Genomic DNA, 15,375 nt, shown 5'->3' with positions numbered 1-15,375 from the left:
CTAAACATCCACCAGGAGACTGACTGCCAAATAATGAGCTATCCTAAACATCCACCAGGAGACTGACTGCCAAATAATGACCTGTCGTAAACATCCACCAGGAGACTGAATTAACGGTCATCAGTTCAAACGTTTTTTTATGAACTAAATCAAGTTCCTGTGATTTTTATATATTATATATTATATAAAAATATATATTATAAAGACAAAGAAAACTGAATCTTCTTGATTTTGTGGACAAAAACATCAATATTTTTACAAATTTTCTGAACCAAACGATTACTGAAAATAATGGTTAGTTTCAGATTTTTATTTGTCTGAATTGTCGTGATTTCATGTCAGTAACGTGAGAATGTTGAGCTTTTATTGTGAAGGAATGAAAAGACGACATGAGTCTCACCCTCGATGAACTTCTGTTGACTGCTCCTCATCACGTGAATGTTCTCAATACCGATGAAATGCAGCTTGATGTTGGTGTAGTGATCCTCGTTCTCGTAACCTTTACCTGCTGCTCGATTCGCCATGGCATTCAGCTGCGCACACACACACACACGTTTATAGTCTGTCTTTGTATTCTGTTACACTTTAACCACTAGATGGTGCTGTTTACTGCAGTTAGTGAGCGTTAATGTCAACCAAAGAGAACGTTTGAATGACAACATGAATTCATTCACTGGTCTTCCCCTGTGTGTGTGTGTGTGTGTGTGTGTGTGTGTGTGCGCGTCTCTCACCTTGGGCCTGGTGTCCACCACATAGATGAAGTCACTTCCAGGATTGGACTTCATCACAGCCTGCAGCATCATCTCGTCTTCCTGGCTGCGTCCACTGAAGCCAGACAGAGGCTGACTGCAGCGACACACTGCTGCCTGCAGGGGGAGACAACAACGGACTGATGGCCAAATATGAATGAATGAAATCACTGTGGTTTCAGAGCGCAACCACAAAGTAGCTGAGCGAACAGAGAGGACACGTTTTCTGTCATAAACAATACTTTATAAAACAGAAGCTGTGTGTGTGTGTGTGTGTGTGTGTGTGTGTGTGTGTGAGTGTGATGCGTGTGTGTGTGTGTGTGTGCGCGCTGACCAGCGTGTCCTGGTGAAAGTAGGACAGAGCAGGAAATCGTCCTCGGCTCCTGAACCTGGAGCTGCCCACAATGACGGTGGGCGTGGCCGACTTTGGAACAAACAGCTGTGACGGATACGTGTCGCACACCTGACGGCGACAACAATGACAACAATGACTGTGTGACTGTTGATGATTGAATGAGACTGTGGTCACACTCAGACTCACTCTGTATTCACTGTTGGCTGCCGTGGCGACCCACAGGTTGTTAGGAACACCCATCCTCTTGTAGTCGGCCACAAGGTCGATGAACGCCCACGACTCCGCCCTCTGCTCTTTGTTTACGTTAGGATTGAAGGACAAACAGTAGAGTTCACTGTACTTCTCTGAGAGACAAGGAGAGGAGACAAGGAGAGATTTTGTAAGGGCTTCAAGATCTTATCGTGATAGAAATATATCAAACCATTTCCAGGCCTGGAAAACAACGTTTCCAAGACCATCATGACTGTGGGAACCTGGGAATCTGCGTGCCGTAAAACTGTGTTTACATTTCGGACTGTTGCTCCGCCCACTAGAAGCCCATTGGACAGTTTGAGGTGAGAATACGAGCTGTCCAGCAGAGGGCGCTCTGTGTGTGCGGCGCAGCCTCTTTGCTGGACACACTAAAAGATCTCTGTGAGGCAAAGGTGTCAAACCTGCGGCCCGTGGGCCACATGCAGCCCCTCCACGTAGAATCACGTTATGACGATGTTTTTATACATTTATATAAACAACACTTGACCTCAGAGGCCACCAGCTCATTTGAGTTTGAGGCCCCTGATCTGAGAGTTTTCATAAATGAACTCATCTACAGTTTTATCCTCCACCAGCGGGCGCTGTGCCAATCTCAGGCGGGGTCACACCCTGATAGATGGGGTCACACCCTGATAGATGGTGTCACACCCTGATAGATGGGGTCACACCCTGATAGACGGGGTCACACCATGGACAGTTGAACAGTCCATCACAGGGACACACATAAATGCATGTTTTTGGACTGTGGGAGGAACCTGGAGAAAACCCCCACACTGGCAGACAGACAGACACACACGCACACCTGGACGTGACAACCTGACCAGTGAGGCGTGGACGTCCACACAGTCCCTCTCCTGAGGGACAAGGATCTGGAAGACCTGGAAGTCCTTACAGCGCAGGATCAGCTGACTTCCTGCAGGTGAGGGGGGGAGTCTCTCCACACTGGACACCATGCTGTGCAACACCTGGACACACACACACACACACACACACACACTCTTCTTAATCACTTACACCAACCATAACCAGTTCCTCAGAAATGAGATTCTGCCTCATTACGACCAGGTTTTGGTCTCCATGACGACTATGGTCCTGACAAGGTCAGAAAAAAAATGTCCTAAAGAGAAGACACATACACACTTACAAATGTGTATGTGTATGCGTGTGTGTATGCACACACACGCAAACGCACGCACACATGCACGCGGACACACATGCACACTCACTTAGTGTCTCGTTTCACGTCTGAATGACAGTGAACATAAATCAGCTGATTCATAAAAAAATGAATCAGTTCCATAAAAACACACACACACACACACACACACACACACACACACTTGTGTAATCAGTCTTGTGATCTTAAATATTCAGGAAGAAGTTTTTTTGTCACAGGAAAGAAGTTTGTTTTTATAAAAGCTAACGTTCACTTTGAAGAAGCTGAAAAATTAAAAGAACTCGGTTTTAAAACCTATTGATGGATTATTTGTTGCAGCTGCATGTGAGGGACAAACTGAGCAGTGAGGACACACGGACACACAGCACATGTCATATCTATGTACTCCACAGGGGGCGCTCTCTGCAACCTTACTATACCATAAAAACACAGGGTTTAAACCTGTTTTTGACCCGGGAATGAGTTAAATCTGATGATGGACAGATGATGGACAGATGATAAACAGATGATAACAGATGATGTACAGATGATGACAGTTGATGGACATTTGGTGGACAGGTGATGGACAGGTGTCCTACTTACCCACGTCTCCTTGCGTGTCTCAGGGTTGTTGTCCACAAAGATGGTGTGAGTGGCAGAGAGATAAAGAGTCCCCACGCTGATTTTTCGCTGACCTGACGACCTGTCCAGAAGACGCACTTTGTCCACCTGAAAAGACACAAACACACTTTGTCTTCTTCTGGAGAAAAAACAGTCACATGCTGACAAGAGAGGACACAAAATACTGGGTGTCCATCAGTTACGAGATAGAGATGAGGGTGGAGGTGGACATAAAGATGGACATGATGAGTAGAGGGACAGGGACAAGGAGAGGGGAACAGTGTCATGTTACACAAAGAGCCGAGCCGTGTGTGTGTGTGTGTCGGTACCTTTGGAGTCCGGATGTTCTCCATCACTGAACCAAAATGGAGGAGAGAGAGAGAGAGAGAGTCCCGTTCACAGGCTCGCGCCGTTTTCCCGGTCCCCGCTGTTTCCGCTCTGTCCTGGACTCATGTCCGTCCGTGGTTTAACCCGCTGTTAAAACCGGTTTAACCCGGGTTAGTGACTGGTCTGAACCGCGATACACGGAGCTCGCGCTGCTTTTATCTGCGTCTCTACAGCTGCGTTCACTGCGTTACTCTGCGTGCGTGCGTGCGTACAAACACAACGCAACGTAACTGCCGTCAACAAGCTAACGACGATAAACCGCACGACTTCCGCTTTCGTCGACTTTTCCCTTTCACATTAAAACCTTTCGTCTGTCTGTGTGTGTGTGTGTGCGTCTGTGTGTGTGTGTGTGTGTGTTTCAACTAGAAAATATTCACATTTAAGAAGCTGAAAAATGACAAAAGTAGAATTAGATAACTAGAAAATAAAACTGATAACTCATGGATTAATAATCCAGACTGAACTGGACACCTATTCATTTAACAGATATATAATCTCTGTTGATCTGACTCCGCCCACACTCAACAGCTTCTCTGCTTGGATTAAAGGGTTAATGCTTCAGCCCAGACTTGATGCTGTGTGTGTGTGTGTGTGTGTGTGTGTGTGAGACGACCTTTACCCCTGACCCCTGAAATGGTTGATGGTTCACACAGTCTATGATCTCTACGTTACATGATCACGTCTTTATTTCACAGACTTTTTGTAAAGCACTAAAGAAAATCAGTGATTTTAGCTGCTGGTCCTCTGCTGCCTCATGTGGTCACTTTGATGTACGATCACGTGATGTACAGACACAATCACGTGACGTAAAGACGCGATCATGTGATGTAGACATCGTAGAAACGTAAACTGACTAAAATCTGTTTTGACCTTGTTTAAGAAAAACCTTATTTATTTGTATTTAATTACACGTTTAAATGATAAAAAATCAAAGTCAACTTGTGTTTAAAAGTTTGTTCATTTAAAATTCGAATAATCTGATATGAATCAAATAAAACACCAGAGAGTGAAAATAAACTTTGTAATACGATTTTTATTCAAGTCTCATTTACACACAGCAAAGTGAATGAAAATATAGAAATATGTAACAAACACATTCATTATTCAGATGTGGGATACATTTTTCTTTATTTACAGTGATCAATAAAAACACACAAAAATCTTCCATTAATGCGTAAATATCCTTTTAATATTGAGGTGATTTTTTACTGAAAAAGTTTCAGCAGCTGATTCTTACGTTAACTTTAATTTTTCAGTGACAAAATGTAACATTTTATGAAGGTTAACTTTTTTTTATTTTATTTAAATAAAGTGTTAATCTGTCAAAAATATAAATCAAACAACAAATTAAAGTTACACACATTTCAAAAGTTCAACTCCAAAGCAAACTTCAGTTAAAGTAGCAGAGAGAATAAAGTTCAAAGGTCATATTTCTTACTTTGGTCCATATTTTGTGCCTTTTTTGTTTGAATTTGATCTCTTTTTTTCTTTTTTTTACAAAGTGAACTAAGACATATTTTACGTTCATATTTATTTATATGATGACTTCTGCATAAACAGAAAATATTTGCTGTATTTATTTAATCGTAATTATAGAAAATAAGTGTGAAAATAAGTGTGAAAATAAGTGAAAATAAGAAAATGTGAGAATGAATTTAAAATGACCTTGTTTTCCCTCCGTACATCACCTGTGACATGCGGAGAGCCGACACTGCCATAATTAGAAATTAATAATTTAACATATTAATAAATACATAAATAATTTACAAATTTCTTTCTTTATTATTATTATTGTTATTATTATTACATTTATTCATTTATTTATTTACTTACTTTAATTATGACCCTTTTGTGGCTCTCCGTAGATACAGACCATAAATTGCATGCAACAAGCAAAGCTAATAAATGCTAATAAATGCTAACCCAGGGATTTTGTTCCAATTTTGGTTCACAATCGTGGAAAAGAAGGAAAACGTTCAAATAAATAAATGTGATTTAAAATAAATTAAAATAGAAACAATAAATAAACAGTTTTGCTCATTCGGTTTAAAGAGGTTTAGCTGGTGTTTTTTTATTTGATGTAAACTCGCGTTTATTAGCGCACGTTTTTTTTACAATCTATAGCGACGTCAATGCGAAAAAGAAAAAGATTGTTCACTACGACAATTAACACACAAAGTTTTGACCCTTTTTCGCAGACAGTTTCGTGGGAACTCATTTGTGTTTTTTAATTGAAACTAAACACAATTTCCGAAAATACGAGGAGGAATTTCAACGTAAAAAATTGATTTAAATGTAATGTAATGTAAATGTAATTTTGACCAATTTTTTTACCCCGTTTGGTCTAAATTTTGCAGTCATGTTTGCAAAATACGACTTAAAATGATAAAATTAGCGTTTATTTGCAAGTTTATTTAAAAACGTTTATTTTGTGTCAAATATTTGTCTTTTTTTTAAGTTGAAAATATGAGAAATTGATTTTCATCGTCACAAATGAAGAAATTTGTCTGAAATTTCCACTTATGTCGGGTATTTTGTTAGCTTTCACTAAATAATATGCGTACAATCTACACTGTAAAAAAAAAAAGGTTTTATTTAAACGACTAAACCTTATCAGGTTTTCTGTGAATTTTAGAACCATTTTACTCAGATTTTTTATGATAATCTAATAAGAAAAATAACAACCAGCAGCTTAATTTATAAATAAAATAATAATTCTTGTTTTTGTTAGCATGACTCAACAAACACAAATATCGTGTTTCTTATTTAATTTATTTTCTGGAAAAAACTCAATTTAAAAAACAAAACCAATCGAACAATTTCTATATATTTCTATTTTATTTTGATATAAATACAAACAATTTTTCTGTAAGAAAATTCGACAATTGATTTTTTATACAAACATTTGTTTTGTAATAATTAATTAAATTAAGCATCTTTCTGCATGTTTTTACAACGCTAACGACGGTATTTTTTGTCCATCTCTTACGACACGATTTAGCGACGCTAGCGTTATTTAAAAAAATTACTCATAAAACTTTAAACACATTTTCAGTTTTATATTAAAACGCCTTGCAGCGAGAAGACCCGGGTTCGAGCCCCGGTTGGAACAAGGGCCTTTCTGCATGGAGTTTGCATGTTCTCCCCGTGTGTGCGTGGGTTCTCTCCGGGTTCTCCGGCTTCCTCCCACAGTCCAAAAACATGCAATGTGGGGATTAGGTGAATTGGACACTCTAAATTGACCGTAGGAGTGAGTGTGAGAGTGAATGGTTGTTTGTCTCTGGTTGTGTGTGGCCCTGCGATGGACTGGCGAACTGTCCAGGGTGTACCCCGCCTATCGCCCGATGTAGCTGAGATTGGTACAGCACCCCCCGCGACCCTCTGGTGGAGGATAAAGCGGTTAGATGATGACTGACTGACTGACTATAGTGAACAGAAAAGCACCATGTCATCATGTTAGCATTAGCTTCTGCGTGATGAGGCTTTAACACCGTTAGCAAAGCTTTTTTTGTTGTGTTTTACGTTAATTTGAGCATAAATTATTATTATTTTTAACTTGAACGATTGAAGTGAGTTTGTCGTGGATTTTGTAAATTTCTTTAAAAAAAAGAATTTTTTTTGAATCTTTGCCTTACATTTGACGTAAAGTACGGAGAACCAACACTGCCATAATTACAAAATAATCTAGAAAATTGAGAATCAAAACATCTTAAATTTAAAAATAAAAAAAAGTTTGTGTCTTTACTTTAATATTTTCTTTTTTTCGCAGATAAATTGTTTTTCCTGAAAATGAAATAATGCCATGTTTGGTCGCCACTCCACAAATATCGATCATTAATCTCATTTTATGATATTAATATTATAAAAGTAGCACAGTGAAAATACAGCTTTAACTCTGAAAATACCTCCCATTCTAATTTCATGAGATAAATCTTTTCTCTTTTCTATATTTTTTACGAGTATTAAATTTCACAATCGTCACAAACGTGAAAATCTTATTAAACAAAATCAAAATAAGTGAACAACTTTATAACAGTTATGTTTGTATTTGTGTATAAAAGTTCATAAAGAGTTCATTCTGTCGTCATGGTAACTGTAACAAGCTAACGTTGTGAAACATTGACACTCACACTCACGCTCACACACACACTTTATTAAACATTAAAAGCACACTATGAGGCTGCTGGGTAATGTAGTCGTCTGAGAGGTCACATGATGATTATTAGGGTTATTTGAAGTTTTGGGGGCGGAGTCTCTTCTCTACCTGAGTCGAGCAGAGAAGCAGCGCATGTACTCGGTCGTCCAGCGCTCGTCCACCGCCGCCGTCAGCTGTGAACGGCGCACCTTCTCCAGGTCAGCTGACCGCGCGCGACGACGTTCACCGGGGCCCCGCCCACCATGGCCCCGCCTCCTGTCGGACTCAACACGAGGCTCGACGCCAGCGTCGGCCACCACGACGCTCTGACACACACACAGAGAGAGAGAGAGAGAGAGACAGAGAGACAACACGACACCTCTGTGTATTTATTTATTCATGTTGCAGGGTTTCTTGGTGTCATGTGACGAGCAGCTCTGACGATTGTCCACGTTTCAAGCGTTGAAAAATGGAAAAAGAAAATCAAAGAACAAGGAAAAGTGATTGATTCTGTTTAAAAAACGATAAGAAAGAAAATGTGGAGCAAATGTTGTGCTTTTATTGTGTCAAAAATTCAGAATGTTGCATCATATACGTTTGTCTGAAAAGTGCTTTGTCAATAAAGATCCAATAAACATCCAAGATTCACGAGTTTAACTCAAGGATTTGAAAAAGAAAAAAAACCTATCTTCAAAATTTGAAAATGTAAGCTTTACAGGCAAAATGTTTATTAAATAATTATTAATTAAATGTTTTTATTAAGTTTATGAATTTACAAACAAAATTATGATCATGCTTTTGAACTCATTTCAATTAGAATTCGATTTTTTATGAAAAACAAAACGTCAGTCTGTGTGTGTCTTTGTCCCTCACCTGCTGGTTGTTTGTCCTCCTGACGTCCTTCTGTCTCTCAGTCCAGTCCAGTCTTCCTGTCGGTCTCCGGCTCTCCTTTTCTTTGCTGCCGATCGCAGGTTGACTCTTGGCTCTGGGAGGTTTCCGGGCGACGGCCGGTTGTGTGTCGTCATGGAAACCGTCCGAACCTCCCGGCTCAGCGCATGGCACACGGCGGCGACGGTAGCGTGGCTTGGGCGCGGGATTGGCCGGCTCTGTGTCAGAAGAGGGCGTGTCCTCTGTGTCAGAAGAGGGCGTGTCCTCTGTGGCTGAAGCTGCGCTCGCTTCACTCGACACAGTCTCTACAAACAAGGATTTTAATCAATAAATACAATCATTCAAAAGTAAAAACCACTCTTTGTTTTGAAAAACGAAAAATGCATTTGTTTATTAATTTTTATAATGTATTATATTATTTTATATATATATATTTATTTATTTATTTAATATGTTTGTTAACTTCAAATAAATCAGAAAAAGAGTATGTCTCTTTTTCTGAAGTTAACAAACATATTTAAATTCACACATTTCTTTCCTTATTATTGTTTTTATTCATTCCTTCATTTATTTTTAATCATGACAGTTTTGGTCTTCTACATAAAACATTAAAAAGGTTATTTTTTAATATTATATTATTATATATTATATAATATATTATATTATATATTATTATTATTATTATTATAATAATTGTTTCTTATTATTCCTCAGGAAAATAAATCAATCTGTGAAAAAATAAAATTTTGATTTTATTGAAATATTTATAATTTTCTTGGAGTGTTAGTTTATTTAGTTTTTATATTTGTTTAAAATCCACACTTTCTTTATCTTTAATTATGGCAAAGGTTCAGATTAGTGACGATATTATTATATATCATACATTAGGACACGTGTGTGTGGGTCAATAAAGGTTCATTTCACACATTTCCTCACCTGGTGCAGCGTCCTGCTCCACCATGGCGGGGGCGTGTCCTGCTCCAGGACCGCTCACCAGCTCACACAACCTCTGCTTCACCTCGCAGGACGGCGGCGGGAGGGACAGAGGGGACACTCTGTTCCGGGTCAGCCTGGGCGTGGACCAGCCGCTGGAGTCGGAGCGGCTCTCCCAGCCTTCCCAGAACCAGGGATTGTGGGAGTGTTCCATGACCCGGCGGGTCAGGCGGTACTTCAGGGAGTCCTCGTAACATTTGGAAAACGTCTCCCACCTCGGATCTTTGAACTTCTTCATGTACTCGGTCCGGATTTTCTTGGTCACCATGGTTCCACTTCTTGTTGTCGTTGTTGTTGTTGTTTGTTGTGATCACTGAGGAAAACAGGAGCTCATGAGATTCCTCCGTTTGAGTGGTTTTATTCTATTAATAATGATAATAAAAATACATGCTTCATGAAAACAAAGAAATCATTAAATTCATTCATACAAAATGTTCAGTGTGAAAATAACACCTGAAGCCCTGACACACACACACATTCACTTACTCAATCATGTTGGTTGTAAACTGGCGCTTTGATAAATAACGTTGAATTTAATTGAATAGACCAACAAAAGGGTCAAAGGTCAACAAGACCGGATAGAAAAGGGTACAATATGGAAATAGAAACTGGGTGTGGTCTACCTGTAGGCCCCGCCCACCAGTTGCAGTGAGGTTTTACTACAGACCGCCCACACACACACACACACACACGCGTTAATTTTAATCCAAACTCACTTCATTAATGATTCATTTCTATGACCCGGACCAAATGTGATGCGGGACAAACACGCGACAACGCGTGTCATCGTTTTAGCAGCTAAATATAATATCTCATTTATTGATCTATCTCCGTATACGTGTTCAATTTGAAGTCCCTAAATAATCTCATTCCGTATAATTAAACTAGATGAAGACGGTTTGTGTCCGTTCCGGATTAAATATGTACATTCAAGGGTTTTAATTGGACAGAAACGGAGTAAAAACAGGCTCCGGTGCTGCTGGTGTTCACGGAACCGTTTAAATGTGTGCAGTATTAACGGTTCTGGGCCGGCAGGGTTTTACAGTCACACTCGTGCGTACTCACTGAGACCTGGTTCCATGGGGGGGTCCGGTCCGGATTCAGGTCCAAAACAGTCGCAGCAGGACCGCGGTCACACGACGAGCATCGCTCGGCTTCTGTCACTGACAAATACCCAGCGTCAAGCAGCGGAGCTCGCACCGGACACCCGAAAACAGCTTCCGGTCAGCGCTTTCAAAATAAAGCTCAAGTAATCTAATAATAACTATATATAAAGAGCGGCGTGAGCAGTGGCGGGTGTAGTTTTTTTTGTTGAGCGTAAATCGCAAACGTGTATCTGTAGATGAAGGCGGGAAGGCAGCCATTTTGAATCAAACGGCCATTGTGTGCCGGTTTTGGCGACGATGCACACATGACAGCGCCGACAGCTTTCCTTCTGTCAACTTCAAATTTTGTCAGGTCACTCCAAACATCATAAGGATTAAAAGCTATCAACGGCTTCAGTGAAAGTCACACGGTGCAGGCACAAGGGGGCGACAAAGTTCTGTTTCGTGCCCCCCAAATATTATTTTCTTAAACATTAGAACTCCAACATAAAAGGTCTGATCCGAACCAAACTTGCTGTGACTGATAATAGCCTTGCCTTGATGAGGTCTATGTGTAAATACTCACATTTGAAGAGATCGTCCCCTAGTGGCCAAACGTAACAGTTTGCCAAAAAAACAACAACAGGAAACAAGGAAACAAGAGGTGGCAGACTTGACCCCGTTCACACAACAAGCCTCTGTCGGCCTCTGTTGGTCATATTGACAAGTGCGGAAACACAGACAGACAAATTTATCATAAAAGTAGTGTGGCACCCAGTGGACAAATCAGGAACAACAAGTGTGGCAACACAAAGAGAGACAGAGCGAGTCACTAAAAACAAGACTTTAGTAACTTGTTCAAAAACCTTAGTCTGACCAATGTTGACACATCGGTCAGTGGCAGCACTCAGGGTCACACAGGTCTCCACAGCGACCCCTAGAAAATCAATCCATCCTTATATCCACTTACACCGACACGGATGAATTTGCATCTTTCAGGATTAGATCTAGAAAAAAGCTTTTGGACCCATGATACGTCGGCAGGACTAACTTTTTTTTCCCGTTACCATGAACTTTAATCTCAGCAGTTTTGGTCGTCCATCGTCTTTGAGTTTTCTGCTCCTCAAAACTCCGTCAATTTAAAATGTTTACCAGGAATGAAAATGTATGTTTTTGTACAAAATAAAAACTACAGAAACAATCGACAGGTTTATTTAGAAAAAAATGGAACTTCTGAAGTGAAGCTGAAGTGAAACTCGTCGCTCGTCACATCTGGGCCTGAAGGTAATGTTCGTAATTGGCTCGAAGGACAAACTCAAAATAAGGTTTCGTTTTCAAAGCGCAGAGGTCGCCAGAGTCCAGCAGATCTTTGACGTCAGGCAGGTACGTCTGCAGAGAGACACCTGGACAACACAGACTTTCATCAGTGAGGAACATGATTCTGACTGAAACAATCAGCTTTTTATCATTGTCCAAAGATCAGAACATTTTTTATTTGAGTCGTAAAAATGAGAGACGTAGAAGTAACAGCAGTAACAGCAGCATTAGCAGTAGTAGTGGAATTACCAGTAGAAGTCGATGATATCATTATTATTCTAAACTTTTAAACACAATGATGTGATTCAGTTGTGTTGTGGCTGAAGCTGTGATTTCTCACGCTCACACGAGTCCTTGAACGCCTCTCACCTTCCTGGATGAGTTTGAGGAGGATCTTGATGAAGATGCTGTCTTTGGCAGCTTCCAGAGGATCATCGCTGCCGTCAGACGTCGACCAGCTGAGGAGGGAACAGTCAGTCAAACTGAATTCATGTTATTATCCAGTTACAGTATGGTCCTTAGCTCCTCCCACCACAAACAGACAGATGAGCCCAGAGTTTCTACGTATCTGAAAGGCTCCGCCCACATCAACACCAAATTTACTACTACTACTGCTATTACTACCACTACTACTACTACTATTACTACTACTACTGCTATTACTACTATTGCTATTACTACTACTGCTGCTATTATTACTGCTACTGCTATTACTACTGCTACTACTACTGCTGCTATTATTACTACTACTACTACTGCTGCTATTATTACTACTACTACTACTACTACTGCTATTATTACTACTACTACTACTGATACTACTGCTACTGATACTACTACTGCTATTGATACTACTACTGCTATTGATACTGATACTACTACTACACCAGTGTAACAGTGGGGTTTTTTTTTAACCCCAGCCCTAATCCTCAGACACAAATTAGGATTAAAAATATTCCTGACCAACAAATAAACAAAAACCACGTCAGGGTGAGAATCTTACTCGTCTCTCCTCAGAGCTTTGGAGAGGATTTCACATTTCAGCGCGCCGATGTCCACTTCATCCTCCTGTGTCAACACAAACACAGGTAAACTTTAAAACATGCCGTCGAGACCCGGCAAAGAAGGCGGAGTTAGGAAAACAAACAAAAACAAAACAAACCACTGACCTCGTCAATGTACTCCAACAGATCCAGAGCTTTTTTGTAGTCATACTCGTTAGCACCCCTGTTGTCGTCGCAGATGTACAACTGTGGAGAGACACAGACGTGAGCTGGACCTGAAGTAATCTGATCACACACGCCACCAATACACCTGTAATCTGATCACACACACCACCAAACACCTGTAATCACCACACACGCCACCAAACATCTGTAATCTGATCTCACACGCCTACCAAACACCTGTAATCTGATCACACACACCACCAACACCTGTAATCTGATCACACACGCCACCAATACACCTGTAATCTGATCACACACACCACCAAACACCAGTAATCTCACCACACACACCACCAAACATCTGTAATCTGATCTCACACGCCACCAAACACCTGTAATCTGATCACACACACCACCAAACACCTGTAATCTGATCACACACACCAAACATCTGTAATCGGATCTCAATCACTCACACGCCACCAAACATCTGTAATCTGATCACACACGTCTCAAAACACCTGTAATGTGAACACTACAAGAAAATGATGAAATGAAACATTCTGGTGAAGGTAAATTTGGTCAGATGAATGGAAGTCAATGCAGAGTCCTGTGTGTGTGTGTGTGTGCGTTCACCTGTATGAGGTTGTAAGCGCTGAGCAGAGGCATGGTGTCCGGGTTCTGCTGTTTCTCCTCCAGCAGCTGACGAGGCAGAGTCTCCTGATGCAGCAGGAAACGCTCCTGCTCCACGACGTCTGTGTGGACACATCAACAGTAGAGGATGCTCAGAAAGGGAAGTTTGACTGGACTTTGGTGTGGGAGAGTGAGTGGTTTACAAAACATCAATTTCCTGTTGGAAAAGTGTCTCTCACAGTGACATAAAGACATCATTGACTTAAACTGAAGTTCTGTTTCACCAAACAATAAAGGAAGCTGTGAGAGTAACTTGGCCCAAAACTGACATCATTCAAAATGTAATCAAACATTCATTTGAGTCAAAAATATTTTTTTTAAACTTGGACACAAGTTATGGAATTTGTATGGAAATGTGCCACTATTCACATCTTTTAAAGGCGACATAGAACGCTTGTATCACACATATCTGTTAGTTAAGGAGGTCTACTTACATATATTAACTTGTTTTCATGGTCACATATATATGTTAGTTATGGAGGTCTACTTACATATATTAACTTGTTTTCATGGTCACATATATGTTAGTTATGGAGGTCTACTTACATATATTAACTTGTTTTCATGGTCACACATATATGTTAGTTATGGAGGTCTACTTACATATATTAACTTGTTTTCATGGTCACATATATATGTTAGTTATGGAGGTCTACTTACATATAACATACACATTGTAGATTAAACATGTAAAAAAAAGGACTTTAAATGTAAAACTTGTTTTTAGAAATAAAGATGCTCTTGGACTCAAACTGTGTGGGTTTCCTCTTACCTACCTGTATGTCTTATATAATAATCCAATAATAAGGTCAAATTAAACATAAATACAGATCGATCCAACATATTCTAGCTTCTCTCCACAACACTTGACAAGATAGTTTTTAAGATTGTGTTGAGGTGGAAAGCTACAGAGAACTCAACAGTTAAAGTTACTAAAAGGAAGTATTATTTTTCATGATTCGTTCTTTCACTTCTGATTTTAATGTGAAACACACAAGCACAATGATCTGTCAGTGCCAGACAGATAGTCTTGCTGTTTCCTGTGATGTAACAATATTTGACAAGTGTGTCCACAGTCCCTCCAACTTAGTCTTCTATATTAGTGATCTGCACATATTAATATGTTTTTGAATCATGTAATTGATGGTCGCTATTTTTAACTGCGTGTTTCTTAAATAGAATTACCAATGTCAACTGAAATTGTGACCAGCTGAGTGAGGATCCATGAATACTGCTCTGTCTCAATAGACGTAATAATTCTCTGAGCACCAGCTTCTGCAGGTGGTCTTTGTTCTGTCGTATGTAAGGCAGCCTTAATGAGGTAGAGCACATGGGGAAGGAGGTGTGAAAAGAGTAAAAGGTGGGTAGAAGTGCTCACTCCTTTGGGTTTAAGTCAGTTTAATATAATTAATTTGAATATGAAGAAATGTAAGGATTCTTTTTTTCTTCTGACACAAAGGGGCATTCAAATTAAACCACTTTCTAGGTGAGGTTTTAATTATTTTAAATATGTATTCACTCACTCATCATCTGCTTCGTTTATCCTCCACATGAGGGTCGCAGGGGGCGCTGGTG

The 15,375-nt window shown here is 40.0% G+C and overlaps 3 protein-coding genes across 3 annotated transcripts; all 3 read right to left on the bottom strand.

The window, feature by feature from the left end:
* Nucleotides 1-323: 323 nt before the first annotated feature.
* LOC122764994 (myotubularin-related protein 7-like) lies at nucleotides 324-3,582 on the bottom strand. The gene is made up of 7 exons (XM_044019007.1): nucleotides 3,463-3,582; nucleotides 3,116-3,241; nucleotides 2,159-2,321; nucleotides 1,291-1,448; nucleotides 1,084-1,212; nucleotides 732-866; nucleotides 324-533 (listed from the first exon to the last, which is right to left on the bottom strand). The coding sequence occupies exons 1-7, from the start codon at nucleotides 3,484-3,486 to the stop codon at nucleotides 339-341; spliced, it is 930 nt and encodes a 309-aa protein (XP_043874942.1). The 5' UTR covers nucleotides 3,487-3,582; the 3' UTR covers nucleotides 324-338.
* Nucleotides 3,583-7,652: 4,070 nt separating this feature from the next.
* Nucleotides 7,653-10,723, bottom strand: LOC122764995 (centriole, cilia and spindle-associated protein-like). The gene is made up of 4 exons (XM_044019008.1): nucleotides 10,602-10,723; nucleotides 9,480-9,849; nucleotides 8,529-8,848; nucleotides 7,653-7,981 (listed from the first exon to the last, which is right to left on the bottom strand). Exons 2-4 carry the CDS (start codon nucleotides 9,802-9,804, stop codon nucleotides 7,781-7,783), a joined length of 846 nt encoding a protein of 281 aa, XP_043874943.1. The 5' UTR covers nucleotides 9,805-9,849; nucleotides 10,602-10,723; the 3' UTR covers nucleotides 7,653-7,780.
* Nucleotides 10,724-11,817: 1,094 nt separating this feature from the next.
* On the bottom strand, nucleotides 11,818-13,892 carry LOC122764996 (nuclear pore complex protein Nup133-like). The gene is made up of 5 exons (XM_044019009.1): nucleotides 13,744-13,892; nucleotides 13,108-13,188; nucleotides 12,942-13,006; nucleotides 12,308-12,396; nucleotides 11,818-12,024 (listed from the first exon to the last, which is right to left on the bottom strand). Exons 1-5 carry the CDS (start codon nucleotides 13,774-13,776, stop codon nucleotides 11,888-11,890), a joined length of 405 nt encoding a protein of 134 aa, XP_043874944.1. The 5' UTR covers nucleotides 13,777-13,892; the 3' UTR covers nucleotides 11,818-11,887.
* Between the last annotated feature and the right edge of the window lie 1,483 nt (nucleotides 13,893-15,375).

The sequence above is a fragment of the Solea senegalensis genome, unplaced genomic scaffold (assembly GCF_019176455.1).
Source record: "Solea senegalensis isolate Sse05_10M unplaced genomic scaffold, IFAPA_SoseM_1 scf7180000017822, whole genome shotgun sequence".
Classification (NCBI taxonomy): Eukaryota; Metazoa; Chordata; class Actinopteri; order Pleuronectiformes; family Soleidae; genus Solea; species Solea senegalensis.
The sequence above is the reverse complement of the archived record's forward strand: the minus strand, read 5'-3'. Positions and strand labels throughout refer to the sequence as shown.